The 19,515-nt window shown below is 40.3% G+C and overlaps 1 protein-coding gene across 1 annotated transcript; it reads right to left on the bottom strand.

Annotated features, from left to right (window-relative positions):
• Positions 1 to 2,294: 2,294 nt before the first annotated feature.
• On the bottom strand, positions 2,295 to 19,497 carry LOC129148490 (ankyrin repeat domain-containing protein 26-like). Its single transcript, XM_054713474.1, has 3 exons — positions 18,844 to 19,497; positions 3,344 to 3,478; positions 2,295 to 2,644 (listed from the first exon to the last, which is right to left on the bottom strand). The coding sequence occupies exons 1-3, from the start codon at positions 19,495 to 19,497 to the stop codon at positions 2,471 to 2,473; spliced, it is 963 nt and encodes a 320-aa protein (XP_054569449.1). The 3' UTR covers positions 2,295 to 2,470.
• Positions 19,498 to 19,515: the final 18 nt, after the last annotated feature.

The raw sequence follows: 19,515 nt of genomic DNA, 5'->3' as shown, positions 1-19,515 counted from the left end.
GCACATCCTCAGTAGGGGTTGTGCAAGAGGCAGCAGATTGATGTTTCTCTATCATCGATGTTTCTCTCTGTCCCTCTCTCTTCCTCTCTGTAAAAAATCAATAAAATATATTTTTAAAAAAACTGTGGTATTCTACCATCTACTGGACAACGAAAGTAAGACCTCAAATTATCACCCTGCTGAATTGTGGAAAGGAAAATGTTCCCAAATAAGAAAAGTGCTCACCGCTTCAAATGTGCCAGCAGAGTAAAAAACCCTCAAGCAGCATGGACCACAAGATAACAATTACACAGGAAGACAATGACAGTTCTCCAGAAAGGAACTCAAAATAATGGATGATCGTGATATAAGGAGAGAGAAATCAAAACAGCAGTCATGAAGAAACTCAATGAGATACAAGAAGGCAGCTCAATGAAATCAGGAATACAATTAATGAACAAAAGTAGTACTTTACCAAAGAGATGAAAACTATACGAAGAACCAAACGAATTATGGAACTTAAAAGCTCCATGAATGAGATAACGAGTGGATGTATTAGTAACTGATACACAATGAAAGCTAGTTGCTATGTCAAGATAGCCTGACATTGCCATCTTAGTCATCAGTCATTCAAGGGCTGGCAAGATACAAACATAAGTAAACCTCATTTAAAAATGCAAAGATATAAAATAAAAATTAAAGTATTTCCTTAATTTCACTATTTAGAAAATGTACAACTGCTCAGCAAGACAATTTATAAAAACTGAAATAAAAATGCCGTAAGGAAAGCAGCAATTAAGAATGTTCTCCAAATAAGAAGATGACAAAAATTTTCACTTAAAAACAGAAATTAATCAGTTTAGTATTACAAGTTTATTTAATTCATAAGAAAAGATTCTCAGAGTAGGAATCCCCTAGTTTTCTGTTGGCTGCAAAACTATTATCAGGATTCCCACCACAAGGTGTCTCCAGGACTGGCCTCATATTAGTAGTGCTCAGTCATCTGTTTTGTTGTTCCTACAAGAAGGAGCACTTCGGTGCTGACCTCTGCTAGCTGCTTCTGAGCCCTGAGAAGACTGCAAACAGCAGATGCTTAGTATTTTATTTTTCCCTGAGTGACTGGCATTTTTTCAAGTAGCCACAATAGCAAATGGGATTTCCCATTAAATAGCATTTTAACCAAGAAAATGTGTCCGAGCAAAGCTACTCTGTGCAAGTATAGGTTCTAAACTGTTCTGAAAAGTATTTATGTTTCTAGGGAGTGGGGAGAGGAGGTCTGAGCTAAGTAATCCAAAGTAGGGAGGGCTGTCAGTGATGCAGTCGGCTTATCAGGTAATACTTGCTGCCTCTAGAAGGGCTGTACTTGCAAGATCCTTGCAGATGCCCTTGGACATATTTAGTAGTCACTTTAGAGATTTAAAATAAATCCCTCAAAGACATTGTCAAGCATTGGCCTTCAGCACCCTTGTACAATCCATTCATTACCTTAGGGATTTAATCATTTGACACCAAGGCATCATTTAGAGCAACAACCTCTGAGAGAGAACAAGATGGCCTGGCTGGTGATCAAATGACCGAAAACAGCTCCAGAGGCCATTGCTTATAACATTGTTACCACGGCGATGGAGGTGCGATCTGCCTTTTCTGTATCCCCACACCTTCCTCCTGCAGATCACAATATTTTTAGCCACTTTGTCAATTACACTGCCCCTCACCCCCCCTTTGTTAATCTTTCCCTATTTAACATGTATGTCTTTATATAGAGTAGAAAACTATAAAGGATAGTTTGTGTAAAGGTGCCCTCTAGTGATAACAACAAAGGTCACAATCAAGAAAGTAAATTTACCAAGTATCAGGTTGTATTGGAGTAACTTAACCCATTGTGTTTAAGTTGTTATCACAAATGTTTTTATTTACAGGAATTCTAACGAGCGATTTTATAATAATACTAGAGGCCCGGTGCACGAAATTCATGCACTCAGAGGGGGGTCCGGCAGCTGAGCCTGTGCCCTCTCGTAGTCTGGGAGCTTTCGGGGAATGTCCGACTGCTGGACACACTGAACTGACCACCAGAGGTCAGCTTCTGCATTGAGCATCTGCCGCCTAGTGGTCAGTGCACGTCATAGTGACCAGTTGTTCCGCCATTCAGTCTATTTGCATATTAGCCTTTTATTATATAGGATTGCTAAATTTTGGAGCTTCAAGACATTCAGCTTGAAGATTGGCAGATCAAGTTAACCGCATGAAAATATTAAGGGGAACAAATTACAGGCACGTAAAACCAAAAAAGGAGGGAGATGCAACTGTCCTGGAAGAACATTTGAATGGTAAATTTATTTACTCACATCATTTGACAAAGTTATACTATTTAGTGAGCTTTCACGCCCCACTAAGCTCATGAACCTGGCACAACAGTAATTATGTTTTAAGTTTAGAGGCTAATTACTGAGTTAAATATGTCTTCTCTGATTCTCCATTTGACTTATAAAGTTCATTTCCTTTCCAATAAGTTCCAGCATTTCAATTCTTCTTGTATATTTCTAATACACTTTCTGATATCATCTTGAGTAGTTTGCGAAAGAGGAGTTCTGAGTTCCAAATGACTTCCTATTGTAGCATTACGAGTACATGTTAACGCTCCAGGATTTCTTGAGATGCTTTGTGTCTAAAGCAAATAAAAAGGATACATTTTTAAAGTAAGTATAATCTGAACAGTTATAATTGTTTTCTTTAGTTTTGAGTCAACGACTCAGAGATCAGCTTTAGGTGTGAAAAAAAGCTGACATGTAAAATATTTATCATCAATGTCCACTGAATTAAATCTGAGTTCTAAAGTTAATCATTCTTCAATTAGTACTCGTGTAATCTGATAATTCAAAGAATAACAGAATCAGTTTAAAATTTTTAAAGTAGAAGGATATAACTTAATTCAAGAGTATGGAACAATTTTTAAATCTCATCCCCCCTTTTCTCTCAAATAGTCTAGTTTAACATTAACTGGTCTTGAAAATAAAATGATTTTACTACTAAGAATCTATTGGAAAGATCAATTCAGTGATAATAGTGATGGAAACTGAAATAATAAAAAGCAAAAACAAATGCCACCTTTCTTCCAGAAATCTATAAAATAAATTGCTCTTAAAGGAAGTAAAGGAAAGGCAAAAACACTGTATTTATCCAAAATGTAATTTGCAGTGAAGTGAATTATAGCACATTAAATCGATAAATTAACCTGTAAATATAAGTCAAGTAGTTTGACTTTGTCTGCGACATCCTTTGCAGTTGCTTCAAACTTCAATTTATACTTTTCCATTTCAGACTCTTCTGCCATATGCATTATCTTGTAGGCTCTGAGTTTTACTACCTTTTGTTTCCACTTGTCTTTTTCAGCCTTTAGTTCTTCACATTCCTTTAGAAGTGCGTTCACTGTGAACTCCTGTTGAGGTGTCTTTTCTTTATTTGAAGATGCCGGTGGCAGTTTTGCTATAAGATCATCATCCTGCATGAATAAAAGAATGTAGTTTGGTTATGGAGGTGTGTTCAACAGTATGGCATTTTGAAAGGAGTTCAGTTGCAATAAAACGTTATCTGTATGGTGGTAGAGTCTTGGAATGTGGAAGCTTGAATTAGTCAGAATCAAAACCAAAGTTAAAATGACCAGGAGTCACAAACATACATTTATTGTTGTCATCTTTGCCACACAATGCCTGCACTTGACTTTATGCTCCTTTTTCTATGACTGTTTCATGTCTTTCCCCCACAAAAATGACTACACATTGCCCCTTACTAGAAAGGCTCTTACCTCTTCTCCCATCTCAACTCTTCACAATCTTTAAAAAAGTTTTAGAGATATCATATTATGGTTTTCAGAACTGTCATCAAATGCTTCCCAAGGTAAGACTTCCAAAATGAGACTAATTAATGAATCTTATAAATACCGATTCTAATGCCATAGGTCTTCTACTGAACAGAAACATTTGATGCTAATTTGAATTGCATTCCAAGAAGAAATGATTCCCTGATTTATGGAGAAATTAAAACTCTCACTGTTCAAGTTTAGCGACATAGCCCTACATTTTTTAGAACCAAAAAAAGTGGGCGTGGGAGGCTTAATCCAATAATGCTATCTTGAAATTCTTGGTTACTTCCCACAAAATAAGGGAACATAGTAAAGAAAACAACATCATCACCACCATAAACAACAGACTTTCAGGAAGGTTTGTGATAATGGTGACTACTGTGTGACTGCTATGTCTGCTGCCATCTGACTCTCTCCCCAGGAAAGCTCACTCTGGGAACCCAGCCACCATGTTGTGAAGAACGAAGCAGCCCAGGCCACATGGTCAGTCCTCATACAGGTGCACCGCTGAGACTGCCCCTGAGGCTCTGGATAGCCTCAGGGAGCCCTTGGGAACTGGGTTAAGGTGATGTTCTGTCCCAGAAACCAATACAGCAGCAACCTCACCTAAAGGCCGTGTCAGAAATAGACACTGGTGTAAGTAAGAATGAAAGCAGGTAGACAGAGTGGGCAGATTGGCCCCATCTGCCTGCAACCAAGACTGTGGAGACAGACGCAGAGGAGTCGTGGATCACTTGGAACTTTTGCATGGTACTGACTACCTAACAAGAAACTGAGAAGTGGCAGACAGAACAGTAGAGAGGGGTCTTAAACCAGCGGCCACGGGACATTAAAACTGGGCTGAAATGAATGACATTTCACTTTTTCATATTTATCTTTTACTTAATTTTTTATTTACTATTATTTAATCTTTTATTTTTTGTATTATTTTTCTTCATCCCATGTTTATCTTATTTTTTCCACCCTTTTCTTCCTCACTTCTCCCTTTGACATCCTGTTTTTCTTCTCCTATCCCTGCTATAATTTTTCTCTCTCCTTTCTTCTTACCTCTTGTTAAAAATTGATCTTCTTTATCTGCTTTATTTACATGTTGTTATTACCGTAGTCTCTGTTGGCTTACTCATGTATCTAACTTCCTCTCCCCTGCTTCAAGTCCAAGCACCCTTCTCTTTTCTCTTTCTTCTCTGGTCAATTTTTTATGCTTTTGTTTTTTCTCTCCTCTCTCGGTCTCTTCTTCTCCTAATGGCTTAATTAGTTCCACTCACTAAACTCAAGTCTATCTGTTCTCTCCTCTATTCTTCTTTTCCAAAAATAGATGAATATATAGATAGATACATTTTTAAAAATTGTTTTTTGTCATTTTCTTATCTTTTAATTTGTTTTTTACTTTTCCTTTTATCCACTCATTCTCTTTCTACCTCCTCTACAGTGAACCATGGCCATTGCTCTATTCATTCAATTCATTTACCTTTCTGGATGAAGAGAGCCTCTACAGATTCTGCCCCCCACCCCACCCTTGTTTTTGGGTGTTTGTTTTTTGTATTTTTTGGTTTATTTGTTTGTTTTGTGGTGTTTTCTCCCCATATATGGGATATTTTTTCTTCTTCATTTTGCTTCTTTTCCTTTTCTCTTACCTTTTTTCTGTTTCTCAATACCATTTTTGCTCTGTTTTCTCTCTTCTATTTATCTTTCCTCTGATGGTCACTTTTATTGGGGTTAATGACCTTGTGAGTACATTTTTGTTTTGGTCCCTTTGTATCATGTATTGTCGAGCTGTATTTTATGCTATTCTGTTAATATGGTATACAGTGAACCACATAACCAGACACCTGGGGAGGAGACTTCATCCTTGAATGGGACAATAACACTCAAGACCCAACTATACCAGGAGAACCCCAATATCCCAAGTAGGGAGCATCCTTAGAATTTCCAGCCAGAAGATCTGAGAGTTGCACCACTGGGTCCCACAAAACATCCACTCTATAAGACAAACTCAAAAAAATCTGGGTGACATAGAAGTTTGATCTAATATATAGAAAAACACACACAAAGGAACAGCAAAAATGTGGAGAAAAAGAAACAGCCAACATACAAAAGAAAAGGAGGAATCGCCGGAAAAGGAACTAAATGAAATGGAGGCAAGCAATTTGTAAGAGAAACAATTCAGAGCAATGATTACAAGGACACTGAAAAGGATGGAAGAAAAATTCAACATGTGTAAGAATCAAGGGGAAATAAAGAAGAACCAAGTGGAAATGAAGAAGGACATAACTGCAATAAAGAACACAATGGAAAGTATCAACAGTAGAGTAGAATAAGCTGAGACTGCATCAGTGAACTAGAATACAATGTAAAAAACAAACACCCAAGCAGAGCAGCAACTGGAAAAAAAACACCTTAAAAGCAGGAGGAGAGCCTAAGGCAGCTATGGGACTACAGGAAATGAATAACATCCGCATAATTGGGGTGCCAGAAGAGAGGAAACTGAGCAAGGAATAAAAAACCTGTTTGAAGAAATAATGACAGAAAACTTCCCTGATATTGGGAAGAAAAAACTCACACAAGTCCAAGAAGCACACAGAGTCCCAAAAAAGATGAACTCAAAAAGACCACCACCAAAGTACCATACATCATAATTAAATTGGCAAACACCAATGACAGAGTAATAATCTTAAAGGCTGACAGAGGGAGACAGAAAGTTACTATAAGGGATCTCCAATTAGACAACTGATTTCTCAACAGACACACATGAGGCCGGAAGGGAATCAAATGACATATACAAAGTGATGCAAAGCAAGGGACTGAATTCAAGAATACTCTATGCAGTAAGGCTATCATTTCAAATTGAAGGGACATCAGGAGCTTCACAGACAATAAAGGACTATGTGAGTTTATTATCATCAAGCCAGCAATGCAAGAAATGCTAAATTGACTGCTATAAAAGGAAAAAAAATAAGAACAGAAGAAGGAACACAGGCACAAAAAATAAAAATAAGTACCAATGAGTACCAATCAATAATAAGTTTAAACGTAAGTGGACTAAATGCTCCAAACAAAAGACATCGAGTGGCTGAATGGATAAAAAATCATGACCCATATACATGCTGTCTACAAGAGACCCACCTCAGAATAAGGGAGTCACACAGACTGAAAGTGAAGGGATGGAAAAATAACTTCCAGGCAAATGGAAATGAAAAATAAAGCTGGGTTTAGAAATACATATATATGATAAAATAGACCTGAAAATGAAGGCCACTTCACAATACTAAAGGGATCGGTACAACAAGAGAATATAACTAGCATGCACCCAATGCAGGAGCACCAAAACACATAAAAAGAATCTGGAAGATATCAAGGGAGTGATTGAAAACATTACAATCATAGTAGGGGAGAAACCAAGATGGCAGCATAGGTAAACACCTGAATTGCTGCCACGCACAACAATTTCAAAACTACAACGAAAACACAAAATGGACATCATCCAGAACCACCGGAAGGCTGGCTGAGTGGAAATTCTACAACTAGAAGGAAAGAGAAAAGCACACTGAGACTCAGAGGATCTGCGGAAGTGGAGAAGTACGGAGGCGTGCGCATGGAGAGGACTGGCAGCTGAGTATGCGGCTGTCTTTTTCAAGCGGGAGGGAGACAAAAGCTCCCTACTGCTCTGAACTCCAGTTCCAGGTGAGACTCTGGGGACCCAGACTCCTATGGGGAGAAACTGGACTGGCTGGCAGCGAGCGAAACTCGAGGGAGAGTTTCTATCAGAGGTGCTTGCAGTGATTACTGTGGGACACTGAGACCCGGGGGCCTCTTAGGGCAATGCTGATGGGAAGCCATCGCTGGTTGCTCCGCCCTGAGACTTTGCCCAGTCCAAGCTGAGAGCAGAGGCTTTTGCATATGAATGGCCTGGTCCTTTGAAATCTAAACTTACCTAATAAACTGCATGTCAGTCAGTTAGACCCAGAACATCCAAAAGAAGGCCCAAGTTCCCGCAGCAGCTTGCATTGCTTCACAGCTGGGCCTCATCTGGGCACCTCCAAAACCCAAACATAGAGGAGGAATCTGAAGATCTCTCCGTAGCTCCTGCTGGGTGGCTTCTGGCAGAGGCTATATTAGCATCTCCTGGGAGATCCAAGAGCTGGTGTACCCAGGGGTCAGAGTAGAACCATCCAGATTACAACTCCTTAGATCCATAAGGGACACACTCAGGGGGCAGACTCAATGAGCGCCAAAGCCACACTGAAGCACGTCTTGTCTCATAACGGTGTCTCCAGCACAGAGGTTCTCCCATCATAGACACACCTGATCCTTACAGCCAATTGGCCTGGAGGTCAATTCCTCCCAGTGATACCAACAACAATCCAGGCTTAACTACAAGAATGTGCACAAAAAGTGTCCACCTCAGGTAACTGGGGAGGCTGAGCCACTGGGCCCTATAGAAACAGGTCACAAATGAAAGAATTGGAGGAAAGCAAAGTGCTGGATATAGAGTTCAAAACCACGGTTATAAGGTTTTCCAAGAATTTTCTAGAAAAGGCCGATAAATTTAGTGAGACCCTCGAGGAAATGAAAAAGGACCAACTAGAAATTAAGCATACACTGACTGAAATAAAGAATAATACACAGAGATCCAACAGCAGACTAGAGGATCGTGAGAATGAAGTCTAAAAATACAAAGAAGCAAAAAACACCCAACCAGAAAATGAAAAAGAAAAAAAGAGTCCAAAAATATGAGATAGTGTAAGGAGCCTCTGGGACAACATCAAGCATTCCAATATACGAATTTTGAGGGTGCCAGAAGAAAAGAGAGAGTGGTACTGAAAAACCTATTTGAATAAATAATGACAGGAAACTTCCCCCACCTCGTGAGAGAAATAGATTTACAAGTCCAGGAAGTGCAGAGAACCAGAAACAAAAGGAATCCAAAGAGGACCACACCAAGACATCATAATTAAAATGCCAAGAGCAAAAGACAATGAGAATATTAAAAGCAGCAAGAGACAAACAGTTACCTACAAGGGAGCACCCACACGATTGTTAGCTGATTTCTCAACAGAAACTATGCAGACCAGACGGGAGTGGCAATAAATATTCAAAGTGATGAATACTAAGAACCTACAACAAAGATTACTCTACTCAGCAATGCTATCATTCAGAATTGAAGGGCAGATAAAGAGCTTCACAGATAACAAAAAGCTAAAGGATTTCATCACCACCAAACCAGTATTATATGAAATGCTGAAAGGTATTCTCTAAGAAGAGGAAAAAGATAAAAATTATGAACAACAAATACATATCTATCAACAAATGAATCTAAAAATCAAGTGAATAAAAAATCTGATGAACAGAATAAACTGGTGAATATAATAGAATCGGGCACAGAAAAGGAGTCGACTGACAATTCATGGGAGGGAGGGGTGTAGGGGTGCAGGAAAACTGGACAAAAGTTGTACACCTATGGATGAGGACAGTGTGTGGGATAAAGGTTAGAGGGTGGAGTGGGAACCAGGTGGAGGGCAGCTATGGGGGGAAAAGAGAGGAACATTTGTAATTATCTGAACAATAAAGGTTTATCAATAAAAACACAATACGATCATAGTAGGGGACTTTAATACCCCAGCAACATCACTGGATAAATCCTCTAGACAAAAAAATCAGCAAAGAAACAGCAATCCTAAATAACTGACTAGCTCAGATGGACTTAATTGACATCTTCAGAACATTTCACCCCCAAATCCTCAGAGTGTACATTCTTCTTAAGTGCACACGGGATATTTTCAAACATAGATGACATATTGGGTCATAGGCAAAGCCTCTCCAAATTCAGGAAGATTGAAATCATATTTAGCATCATCTCAGACCACAATGGCATAATATTAGTAATAAACTACAAGAAGAACAAAAAAAAAATCCAAACACTTGGAAACTGAATAGCATGCTATTAAGCAATGATTGGGTTACCAAAGAGATCAAAGAATAAATTAAAAATATCCTGGAAATTAATGACAGTTAAACACAACAATCCAAAACCTTTGGGACGCAGTGAAAGCAATCCTGACAGGTAAGTTTATAGCTCTACAGGCCTACCGCCAAAAAAAAAAAAAAAAAAAAAAAAAACACATAAGAAAAAATGGTAATAAATCATCTAACTGTAAAACTTAACCCTTTGCACTCGCTTGCTTTTTTCTCCATTCCTGCTACTGATGCTAACCGGATTGAGTCACACTCAACATCCAAGTGCAAAAGGTTAAAGAATTAGAAAGAAAGCAATAGGAAAAGACCAGAGTAAGCAGAAGTAAGGAGATGATAAAGATCAGAGCATAAATAAATGACATAGAGAAAAAAAATACAAAAAAATCAAGAAGACCAAGAGCTGGTTCTTTGAAAGGATACACAAGATTGGTCAACCTCCTAGCCAGGCTCACCAAGAAACAAAGAAGACCCAAATAAAATCCAAAATGAAAGAGGCAAAATAATAACACACCCAATAGAAACACAAAGGATTGTTAAAATATATTATGAACAACTATTCCAACAAACTAGAGGAAGTGGACATATTACTAGAAAAAAATACAACCTTCCAAAACTAAATCAGGATGATTCTAAAAATCTCAATGGGCTGATAACTATGGCAGAAATTGAAGCAGTCATCAAAAATCTTCCAGCAAACTAAAGCCTGAGGCCAGACAGCTTCACAGGGGAGTTTTACCAAACATTCAAGAAAGAAGTAAAACCTATCTTCCTCAGGCTATTCCAAGAAATTCTAGAGGGAGGGCCTTTCAAGCTCATTCTGCAAAGCCAGCATCACCCTAATACCAAAAGCAGATAAAGACAACGCAATGAAAGAGAATTACAGGCCAATATCCCTCATGAACATAGATGCCCAAATTCTCAACAAAATTCTAGCAAATCAGATCCACCATTACATCAGAAAGGTTATACACCATGACCAAGTAGGATTTATCCTGGGGATTCAAGGATGGTACAATGTCTACAAATCAATAAACATGATGCATCACAGAATCAGACTGAGAGATAAAAATCACATAGTCATATCAATGAAGAAAAAGCATTTGACGAAAATCTAACACCGTTTCTTTATAAAAACCCTCAGCAAGATGGGAATAGAGGGATCATACGTCCACATAATAAAAGCCTTATATGACAATCCTACAGCCAATTTCATACTTGATGGGCAAAAATTAAAACCATTTCACCTAAAACAGGAACAAGACAGGAATCCCAGCTTTCACCACTCCTGTTCAACATAGTTCTGGAAGTACTAGCCATAGCAATTACACAACAAGAAGAATCAAAGGTATCCAAATTGAAAAGAAAGCGTAAAACTCATTCTTTGTAGATGACATGATACTGTACATAGAAAACACTAAAGAATCTAACAAAAAATTATTAGACCAACTAAATGAATTCAGCAATGTAGCAGGATACAAAATTAAGGCCAAGAGTTCTATACCATTTTTATACATTAATAGTGAACTTACATAAATAGAGATTTCACCTTTTGCACTCGGATGTCGAGTGTGACTTGACACGGTTAGCATCGGTAGAAGCTTGAGAAAAAAGCAAGTGAGTGCAAAGGGTTGAAAAGCAATCCCTTTTACCATCTCACCAAAAAAAATTAAGATGCCTAGGAATACACTCAATTAAGGAGGTAAAAGACCTGTACTCAGAAAACTACAGGACACTGAAAAACAAGATAAAGGAATACATAAACAGATAGAAGAACATACCATGTTAATGAATTGGTAGAATCAACATCATTAAAATGTCCATACTACCCAAAGCCATCTATACATTCAATGCACTCCCCATTAAAATAAAAATGGCATATTTTACAGACTTAGAATAAACTCTCAAAAAATACATCTAGAGTAAAAAAAGACCCCAAATAGCTACAGCAATCCTGAGAAAGAAGAACAAAGTAGGAGGAATCTTAATACCAGATATCATACTGTATTACAAAGCCACTATTCTCTGGTAAGAGTTTAATCTCCAAAATTTAACTCATACAATTTAAAATTTTTAAGATATCAGGAACAAGACAGGGATGCCCATTCTCACCACTCCTGTTCGACATAGTACTGGAAATTGTAGCCATTGCAATTAGACAAGAAGTAATAAAAGGCATCCAAATTGGAAAAGAAGTAAAGCTGTCCTTATTTGCAGATGACATGATATTGTACATAAAAAACCCCGAAAGACTCCATAAAAGAAACTATTAGACTTCATAAATGAATTCAGCAATGTAGCAGGATACAAAATTAACACCAAGAAATCTATGGCATTTCTATACACCAATAGTGAACCTACAGAAATAGAGACTAAAAGAGCAATCCCATTTACCATTGCACCAAAAAAATTAAGATACCTAGGAACAAACTTAACGAAGGAGGTAAAAGACCCATCTGCGGAAAACTATAGGACACTGAAAAAAAGGGATAGAGGAAGACATAAACAGACGGAAGCACATACCATGTTCATGGATTGGTAGAATCAACATCAGTAAAATGTCCATACTATCCAAAGCAGTCTATAGATTCAATGTACTCCACATTAAAATACCAATGGGATATTATACAGACCTAGAAAGAACTCTTCAAAAATTTACCTGTAATAAAAAAAGACCCCAAATAGCCACAGCAATTCTGAGAAAGAAGAACAAAGTAGGTGGGATCTCAATACCAGATTTCCAACTATATTACAAAGGCACTGTTCTCAAAACAGCCTGGTACTGGCACAAGAACAGACATATAGATCAATGAAATAGAATAGAGAACTCAGATATCGACCCAAACCACTATGCTCAATTAATATTTGACAAAGGAGGTATGAACACACAATGGAGTCAAGACAATCTCTTCAATAAATGGTGTTGGGAAAATTAGACAGATACATGCAAAAAAATGAAACTAGATCACCAACTTACACCATACACAAAAATAAACTCAAAATGGATAAAGGACTGAAACATAAGACAAGAAACCATAAAAATACTAGAGGAATCCACAGGCAGAGAAATCTCAGACATATGCTGAAGCAATTTCTTCATTGATGCCACTCCTAGGGCAATGGAAACTAAAGAGAAAATAAACAAATGGGACTACATCAAAATAAAAGGCTATTACTCAGCAAAAGAAACCAACAAAACAACTAGAAATCCCACTGTATGGGAGAACATATTTGCAAATGTTATCACTGATAAAGGTTCAATCTCCAACATCTACAGGCAACTGTTACAACTTAAGAGGAAGATAAACGATCCAATAAAAAATGGGCAACAGAGATAAATAGAATATTTTCAAAAGAAGAAAGAAGGTAGGCCCAGAGACATATGAAAACATGCTCAAAATCACTAATTATCCAAGAGATGCAAATCTAAATGACAATGCGGTACCATCTCACCCCTGTCAAAATGGCAATCATCAACAAATGAGAAGTTCTTGCGAGGATGTGGAGAAAAAGGAACCCTGTTGCAGTGCCGGTGGGAATGCAGACTGGTGCAGACTCTATGGAGAACAGTATGGAGTTTCCTCAAAAAAGTGAAAATGGAACTCCCATTTGACCCAGTGATCCCACTCCTGGGAATATATCCCAAGAAACTAGAAACACCCATCAGAAAGGATATATGCACCCCTATGTTCATAGCAGCACCATTCACCATAGCTAAGATTTGGAAACAGCCTAGGTGCCCATCAGCAGATGACTGGATCAGAAAAGTGTGGTACATCTACACAATGGAATACTATGCTGCTATAAAAAAGAAGGAATTCTTTATGTTAAGTGAAATAAGCCAAGCAATGAATGAAAAATACGACCTGATCTCACTCATTTATGGAAAATAAAGAACATTATAACCTGATGAACAAAAAGATAGATACAGAGGCAGTAAAGCATGGAACAGACTGTCAAATTACAGCGGGAAGGCTGTGGAGTGTTGGGGAATGGGGGAAGAGATCAACTAAAGGACTTGTATGCATTCATATAAGCACAACCAATGGACGCAAGACACTGGGTTGGGGTAGGGGAGGAGACGAAGGCATGTGACAGGGGCTAGGGGATGCTGGGGGGAAGTCAATGGGGAAAAAAGGAGATATATGTACTACTATATGTAATACTTTAAACAATAAAAAAAATAAAAAAACTAAAACAAAAATTTAAGATAAACAATCCAATTTAAAAATGGCCAAAAGACATATAGAAACCTATCAAAAGAGGACATACAGAAGGCCAAGAAACATGAAAACACGCTCAAAGTCAGCAATCCTCTGAAATATGCAAATCAAAATAATTATGTTCCATGTCACACATGTCAGAATGGCTATCATCAAGAAATCAACAAACAGCAAGTGCTGGTGATGATGTGGAGAAAAAGGAACCCTCGTGCACTTTTGGTGGGAATGTAGGCTATTTCCAGTCACTGTGGAAAACAGTATGGCGTTTCCTCAAAAGTTAAAAACAGGATTTAAGGAATGCCCATTTGATCCCGTAATCCCACTTGAAAGAGTATATCCCAAGAAATCAGAAAGGAATATGCACCCCTATGTTCATAGCAGCACAATTTACAATAGGTAAGATTTGGAAACAGCCTAAGTGCCCATCAGCAGATGAGTGGGTTAAAAAACTGTGGTACATCTACACAATGGAATACTACGCTGCTGTAAAAAAGAAGGAACTTTTACCATTTACAACAGCATGGATGAACCTGGAGAGCATTATGCTAAGCTACATAACCCAGTCGGAGAACGATAAATATGACATGATGTCACTCATTTGTGTAATATAGTGAACAACATAAACTGATGACATAAATAGGTCTAGAGAGAGAGAAACAGTGAACAGACCATGAGACCTCAGAGGAAATGTAGGGAGGGTAGGGGTGTGTGGGGCAAGAGATCAACCAAAGGACTTGTATGCATGGATGTTAGCATCATCAGTGGAAACGGACATTGGGGCAGTGGGGAATTGTCCTGGGGGTGGGAGTGCCTGGGGAGGGGTCGATGCATGAAAAAGAAGACATATGTAATACTTTCAACAAGATAAAATAAAATAAAAACAGATTGCTGACACTGAAAAAGAAACACACACATGGTGGGAGAGCCTTTGATCGCGAGGTGGATTGAACCTGACGAATGTAGAGACGCATGAAAACAAAACCCACAAGGGCCTCTAAGAAATGGTGAGTGAAAGCCTGATGGCCCCTGAGGCGGCTGACAGCAAGTCTTCTGGACAAGTGAACACAATGGCACTGTAACGAGGATGACGGGGATTCTTGCTAGGAAGCAGGTGTAAGTGAAATCGATAAGTAAAGAAAGACAATCCTATATAATAAAAGCCTAATATGCAAAATGACTCAATAGCAGAATGGTTGGGGGGGAAGAACTGGCAAGTGGGCGGTGCCAGGCCAACCAAGGTGGGTTCCAGAGGGCAGAGGGAGCGGGCCGTGGTGGCACCCAACAGCGGTGGAGGGGTGATTGGGGGGCAGGCCTGGCCGCTCGCCTGCCAGCACTGTCCTCCCATTGGCCCGCTGGTCGCTTCCTGCAGAGGTTGGCCAGACTGTGGCTTAGGCCCCTGAGAGCTCCTGGACTGTGAGAGTGTGCAGGCCAGGCTGAGGGACCCCCCCCCCCCCGCGAAGTGCATGAATTCCCATGCACTGGGACTCTAATTAAATACAAAAGAAATAGGACTTACGGATTTCAAATATCCATTTCCGATTTATAGCTTCTCCCACATGTCCAATTGTTGTATAATACTATACTAGAGGCTTGGTGCATAGAATTCATGCACGGTGGGGGGGGGTCCCCTCAGCCCAGCCTACACCTGGTCCAATCTGGGACCCCTCGGGGGATGTTCTACTACCAGTATAGGCCCGATCCCCGCAGTTGGACATCCCTCTTACAATTTGGGACCACTGGCTCCTAACTGCTCGCCTGCCTGCCTGGTTACCCTGTACTGTGCCCCCACCCCCGCCAGCCTGGTCATGCCTTACTGCCCCCCCCCTCCATGCTGGTCTGGTCGCTCCCAATTGCCCCCCTCCGCCAGTCTGGTTGCCTCTCACTGCTCCCCCCTACCGACCTGGTTGCCCCAACTGCCCCCCCCCCTTTGGGCCTGGTTGCCCCATGCAACCTGCTGTTGGGTCGTTTGGTTGTCCCTCACTAACTCCCCTGCTGGCCTGGTCGCCTGCTGCACGCCGCCTGCTGCTCAGTCATTGGTCGCCCCTCACTAACTCCCTTGCTGGCCTGGTCGCCCCACGCAGCCTGTTTTGTCATCGGCTTGGTTACAATGGTTGCTTAGACTTTTATTATTATAGATAATAAAACCCTAATATGCAAATTGTTCCATTGGGCAGTCATTCGCCTGGGAGTTTGATGGGAAGACCAGGATTTTGACGGCTCACTATGACATGGGGCTGCAACCTCTCACCAGCTACCTGGGGCTAGGAGTGATGGGGACTGAGGTGCGGTGAGAATGCAGGGTTCCACCAAGCTCGCTCTCACTCCCCCTGCTACCCTCCCCCGGGACACCAGGGCTCACACACTGGGGAAGTCCCCATGCTCAGGTGCCGGGTGCCTGCCAGGAGCACACCCCACATCCACGTGGTGTCTTCCGAGTGAGCCAGCCACAGCGCCTGGACCACAGGGGCTGGTCAGGCTCCCAATGGGTTAATGCAGGAGCTGGTCTGCAAGGCCAGCTGAGAGTGCACACTCTGCTCGCCCGGCTTTTGTGTGGCTCCACTGGGCAGCCCTGAGGTCTATGCTGTGCCCTGGCCTGTGGGGTCCGGCCATGCTCACTGCATCTTCGTGTGGGGACTTGGGTGCTGTGACTCAGGCGGAGGGGGACATGCAGGGACCTGAGGCCTCGGTATTTCTCAGAGCCCGGAGGTCAGCTGGCACCTGCCTTTCCATGCCAGACACTTGCACTTTTATACAACCACAAAATTGCTGGCCACACCCATGCACAGTTTTGTGCACCAGGCCTCTAGTGCTAAAATAAAGAAATGGCTTCTGGGCTAACATCAAATCCAGGCTGTCCAGGAAGATATGGTCTAAGGATAAAGCCAAGAATTATAAAACCCTTAAGACTTCAGAAACCTTTAGCTGATGCCTCAAAGGATTTTTAGAATGTAAGAATTTTAAAGGCACAGTCCTACAACACCTCAAAAAAACCCAAGGTGAAGAGCTTATCTGAAAACAATTTGTGAGGTGGCTTTTCTAATGGCATGAACTGCAGTGTTATTTAGTAGAAAACAAAGCTTCTTGACTTCTATAAAGAATGATGCATAATTCTCAACTTTCCTAAGGGTAAATATTTTTTAAAAAATATACAAATTGCAGAATAAAAGCCAGGGTTTAAGATATAAGTGCACTATTGCCGAAACCGGTTTGGCTCAGTGGATAGAGCGTCGGTCTGTGGAATGAAAGGTCCCAGGTTCGATTCCGGTCAAGAGCATGTACCGTGGTTGCGGGCACATCACCAGTAGGGGGTGTGCATGAGGCAGATGATCGATGTTTCTATCTCTCTCCCTTCCTCTCTGTGAAAAATCAATAAAATATATATTTTTTAAAAAAGATATAAGTGCACTATAAAGATAATCCGATATAGTAAAAGTAATATGCACATTAACCAATACTCCTCTACACCCATAAGTCACGCCCACCAGCCAATCTGGAGCGAGTATATAGATTAACCCAACCAAGATGACTACAGCGAGGGAGAGAGTAGGAGGGTCTAAACGGGCAATTGGACATCCCTCGAGGGGTCCCACATTGGAGAGGGTGCACGCTGGGCTGAGGGACACCCGCCCATGCACAGATTTCGTGCACCGGGCCTCTGGTACAATTATAATAAACGAGAAGCCCAGCACATCATTAAATTGTGTGGGTAGGGTCCCTAGGCCTAACCTCCTGCGATCGGGGCCATCTCCTACCCGTTTGCCAGTTCCCAGGCTGAACGGTGCCTGCGCCGCCAGGCGTCAGGCTGTTGGGATCACCAGCTCATCTCCAGCTACTCCGGGGCTCAGGCCTGCGGGAAAGTGGGCACTGGAGGCTTCAGGAGCACATTATTTGTAAAAGTATGCAAAGAACAATTTAAATAGTAGTGGAAAGTTTAAATCAGATATCCAAATTTTGATTTAACGAAAAGCAGATGCCTTTAAAAGAGCTGAGAGGTCATGTGAATAGATTACTTGAGACTGAAATACTTCCAAATGTAATTCAAATGGGCAGGAATAAAAATAACATCATGCCAACTAAAATGTCTAAGATGCTGCTGAAGGAAAGGTACTCTATGATAGAGCATCTACATTTCAGTTCATCTGGGAAACCTGGATTTAGCTGTTAAATTCATCCATTTGATTGACTCTTAATGTCAAAATACTCATTTTAGGTAGAGCATTTCCATTTACCTACTTCCTAACTGTTTTAAACTTGGTGACAGAAAGATTAAAATGATCATTCTATCAATATAAGACTAAGTTATTAATATAAATCTCTATCTATTAGTAATCTATAACGTCACCTCTTAAAATTTCATGGGCAGGACAATGCCTTTACTCAAAACAAAGCACCTCTCAGATCTAATGTTCACCTACTGGACACAATGTTGCTTTAAAGCTGATAGAGAAAACACATTTATAAACTATACTATATATATATATATATATATATATATATATATATATATTTCAGAGGAGAAGGGAGAGGGAGATAGAAACATCAATGACGAGAGAGAATTATTGATCGACTGTCCCTTGCACACCCCTACTGGGGACTGAGCCTGCACCTGGGCATGTGCCCTTGACCGGAATTGATTGAACCCGGGACCATTCAGTCCTCAGGCCAATGCTCTGTCCACTGAGCCAAACCAGCCAGGGCTATAATCTTTACATTTGTAATATTCAACTAGATTCAACATTTAGCCATCATCAAATGTTACTCGGAATTTTCTCTTAGAAATTTTGAAAAATTCTTATCTGTCTGGATACTTACATCTCCTTCTCCCTTATCCTTTTCAGTCTGAAGTCTTCTTTCTTTGAAATGTTCCCATTCGTTGATTATCTCCTTAATCATCTGAAGCAGCTTAAGCACATAATTTTCATTTTCCTGATCAAATATTTTCCTGGTATCTGGAATCTGATGTTGGGTGTTAATCACTGTCTTGTCTTCTCCGTGAGTGTTATTGGGAGCCTGATTCTGTTGCTTTCTAATCAGCACAATTTCATTTTGTATGAGAGATAGCTTCTCCACTAAGGATTCCTGCTCTCCCCTATCTTGATCCACTTCCCCTTGTTCCCTTTGCTTCACGTGTTCCACGTCCTCCTTTTCACACTGGTTTTGACTGTGGTCTCTTCCTCCCCCTGAAACCAATGTCCTTTCCTGGACAGAATCTCTTACGTGGCGGAGCTCAGTTTCTAAGGTGTTGCTTTTACTTTCTACTCCGGCAAGTCGTTGAAAAAGGTTCTCATTGTTCTGTCTCACGTTAGACATATTCAAATTCATTTTCTCCAATAAAGAAAACCATTCATCTATTGATCTCTGGAAAGCAAACGGTACGTCTCTTTCGGATGCCTGACAAGGGTCATGATCCTCTACAGCAGTAGCCAGTCTACACCGGTAGGATTCAACTTCTGCTTCAAGTCTCATTCTGTTATATTGTTCATT

Source organism: Eptesicus fuscus, unplaced genomic scaffold, assembly GCF_027574615.1.
Source record: "Eptesicus fuscus isolate TK198812 unplaced genomic scaffold, DD_ASM_mEF_20220401 scaffold_52, whole genome shotgun sequence".
Lineage (NCBI taxonomy): Eukaryota > Metazoa > Chordata > Mammalia > Chiroptera > Vespertilionidae > Eptesicus > Eptesicus fuscus.
Note: the sequence above shows the minus strand (reverse complement) of the source record. Positions and strands in the feature narration are given on the sequence as shown.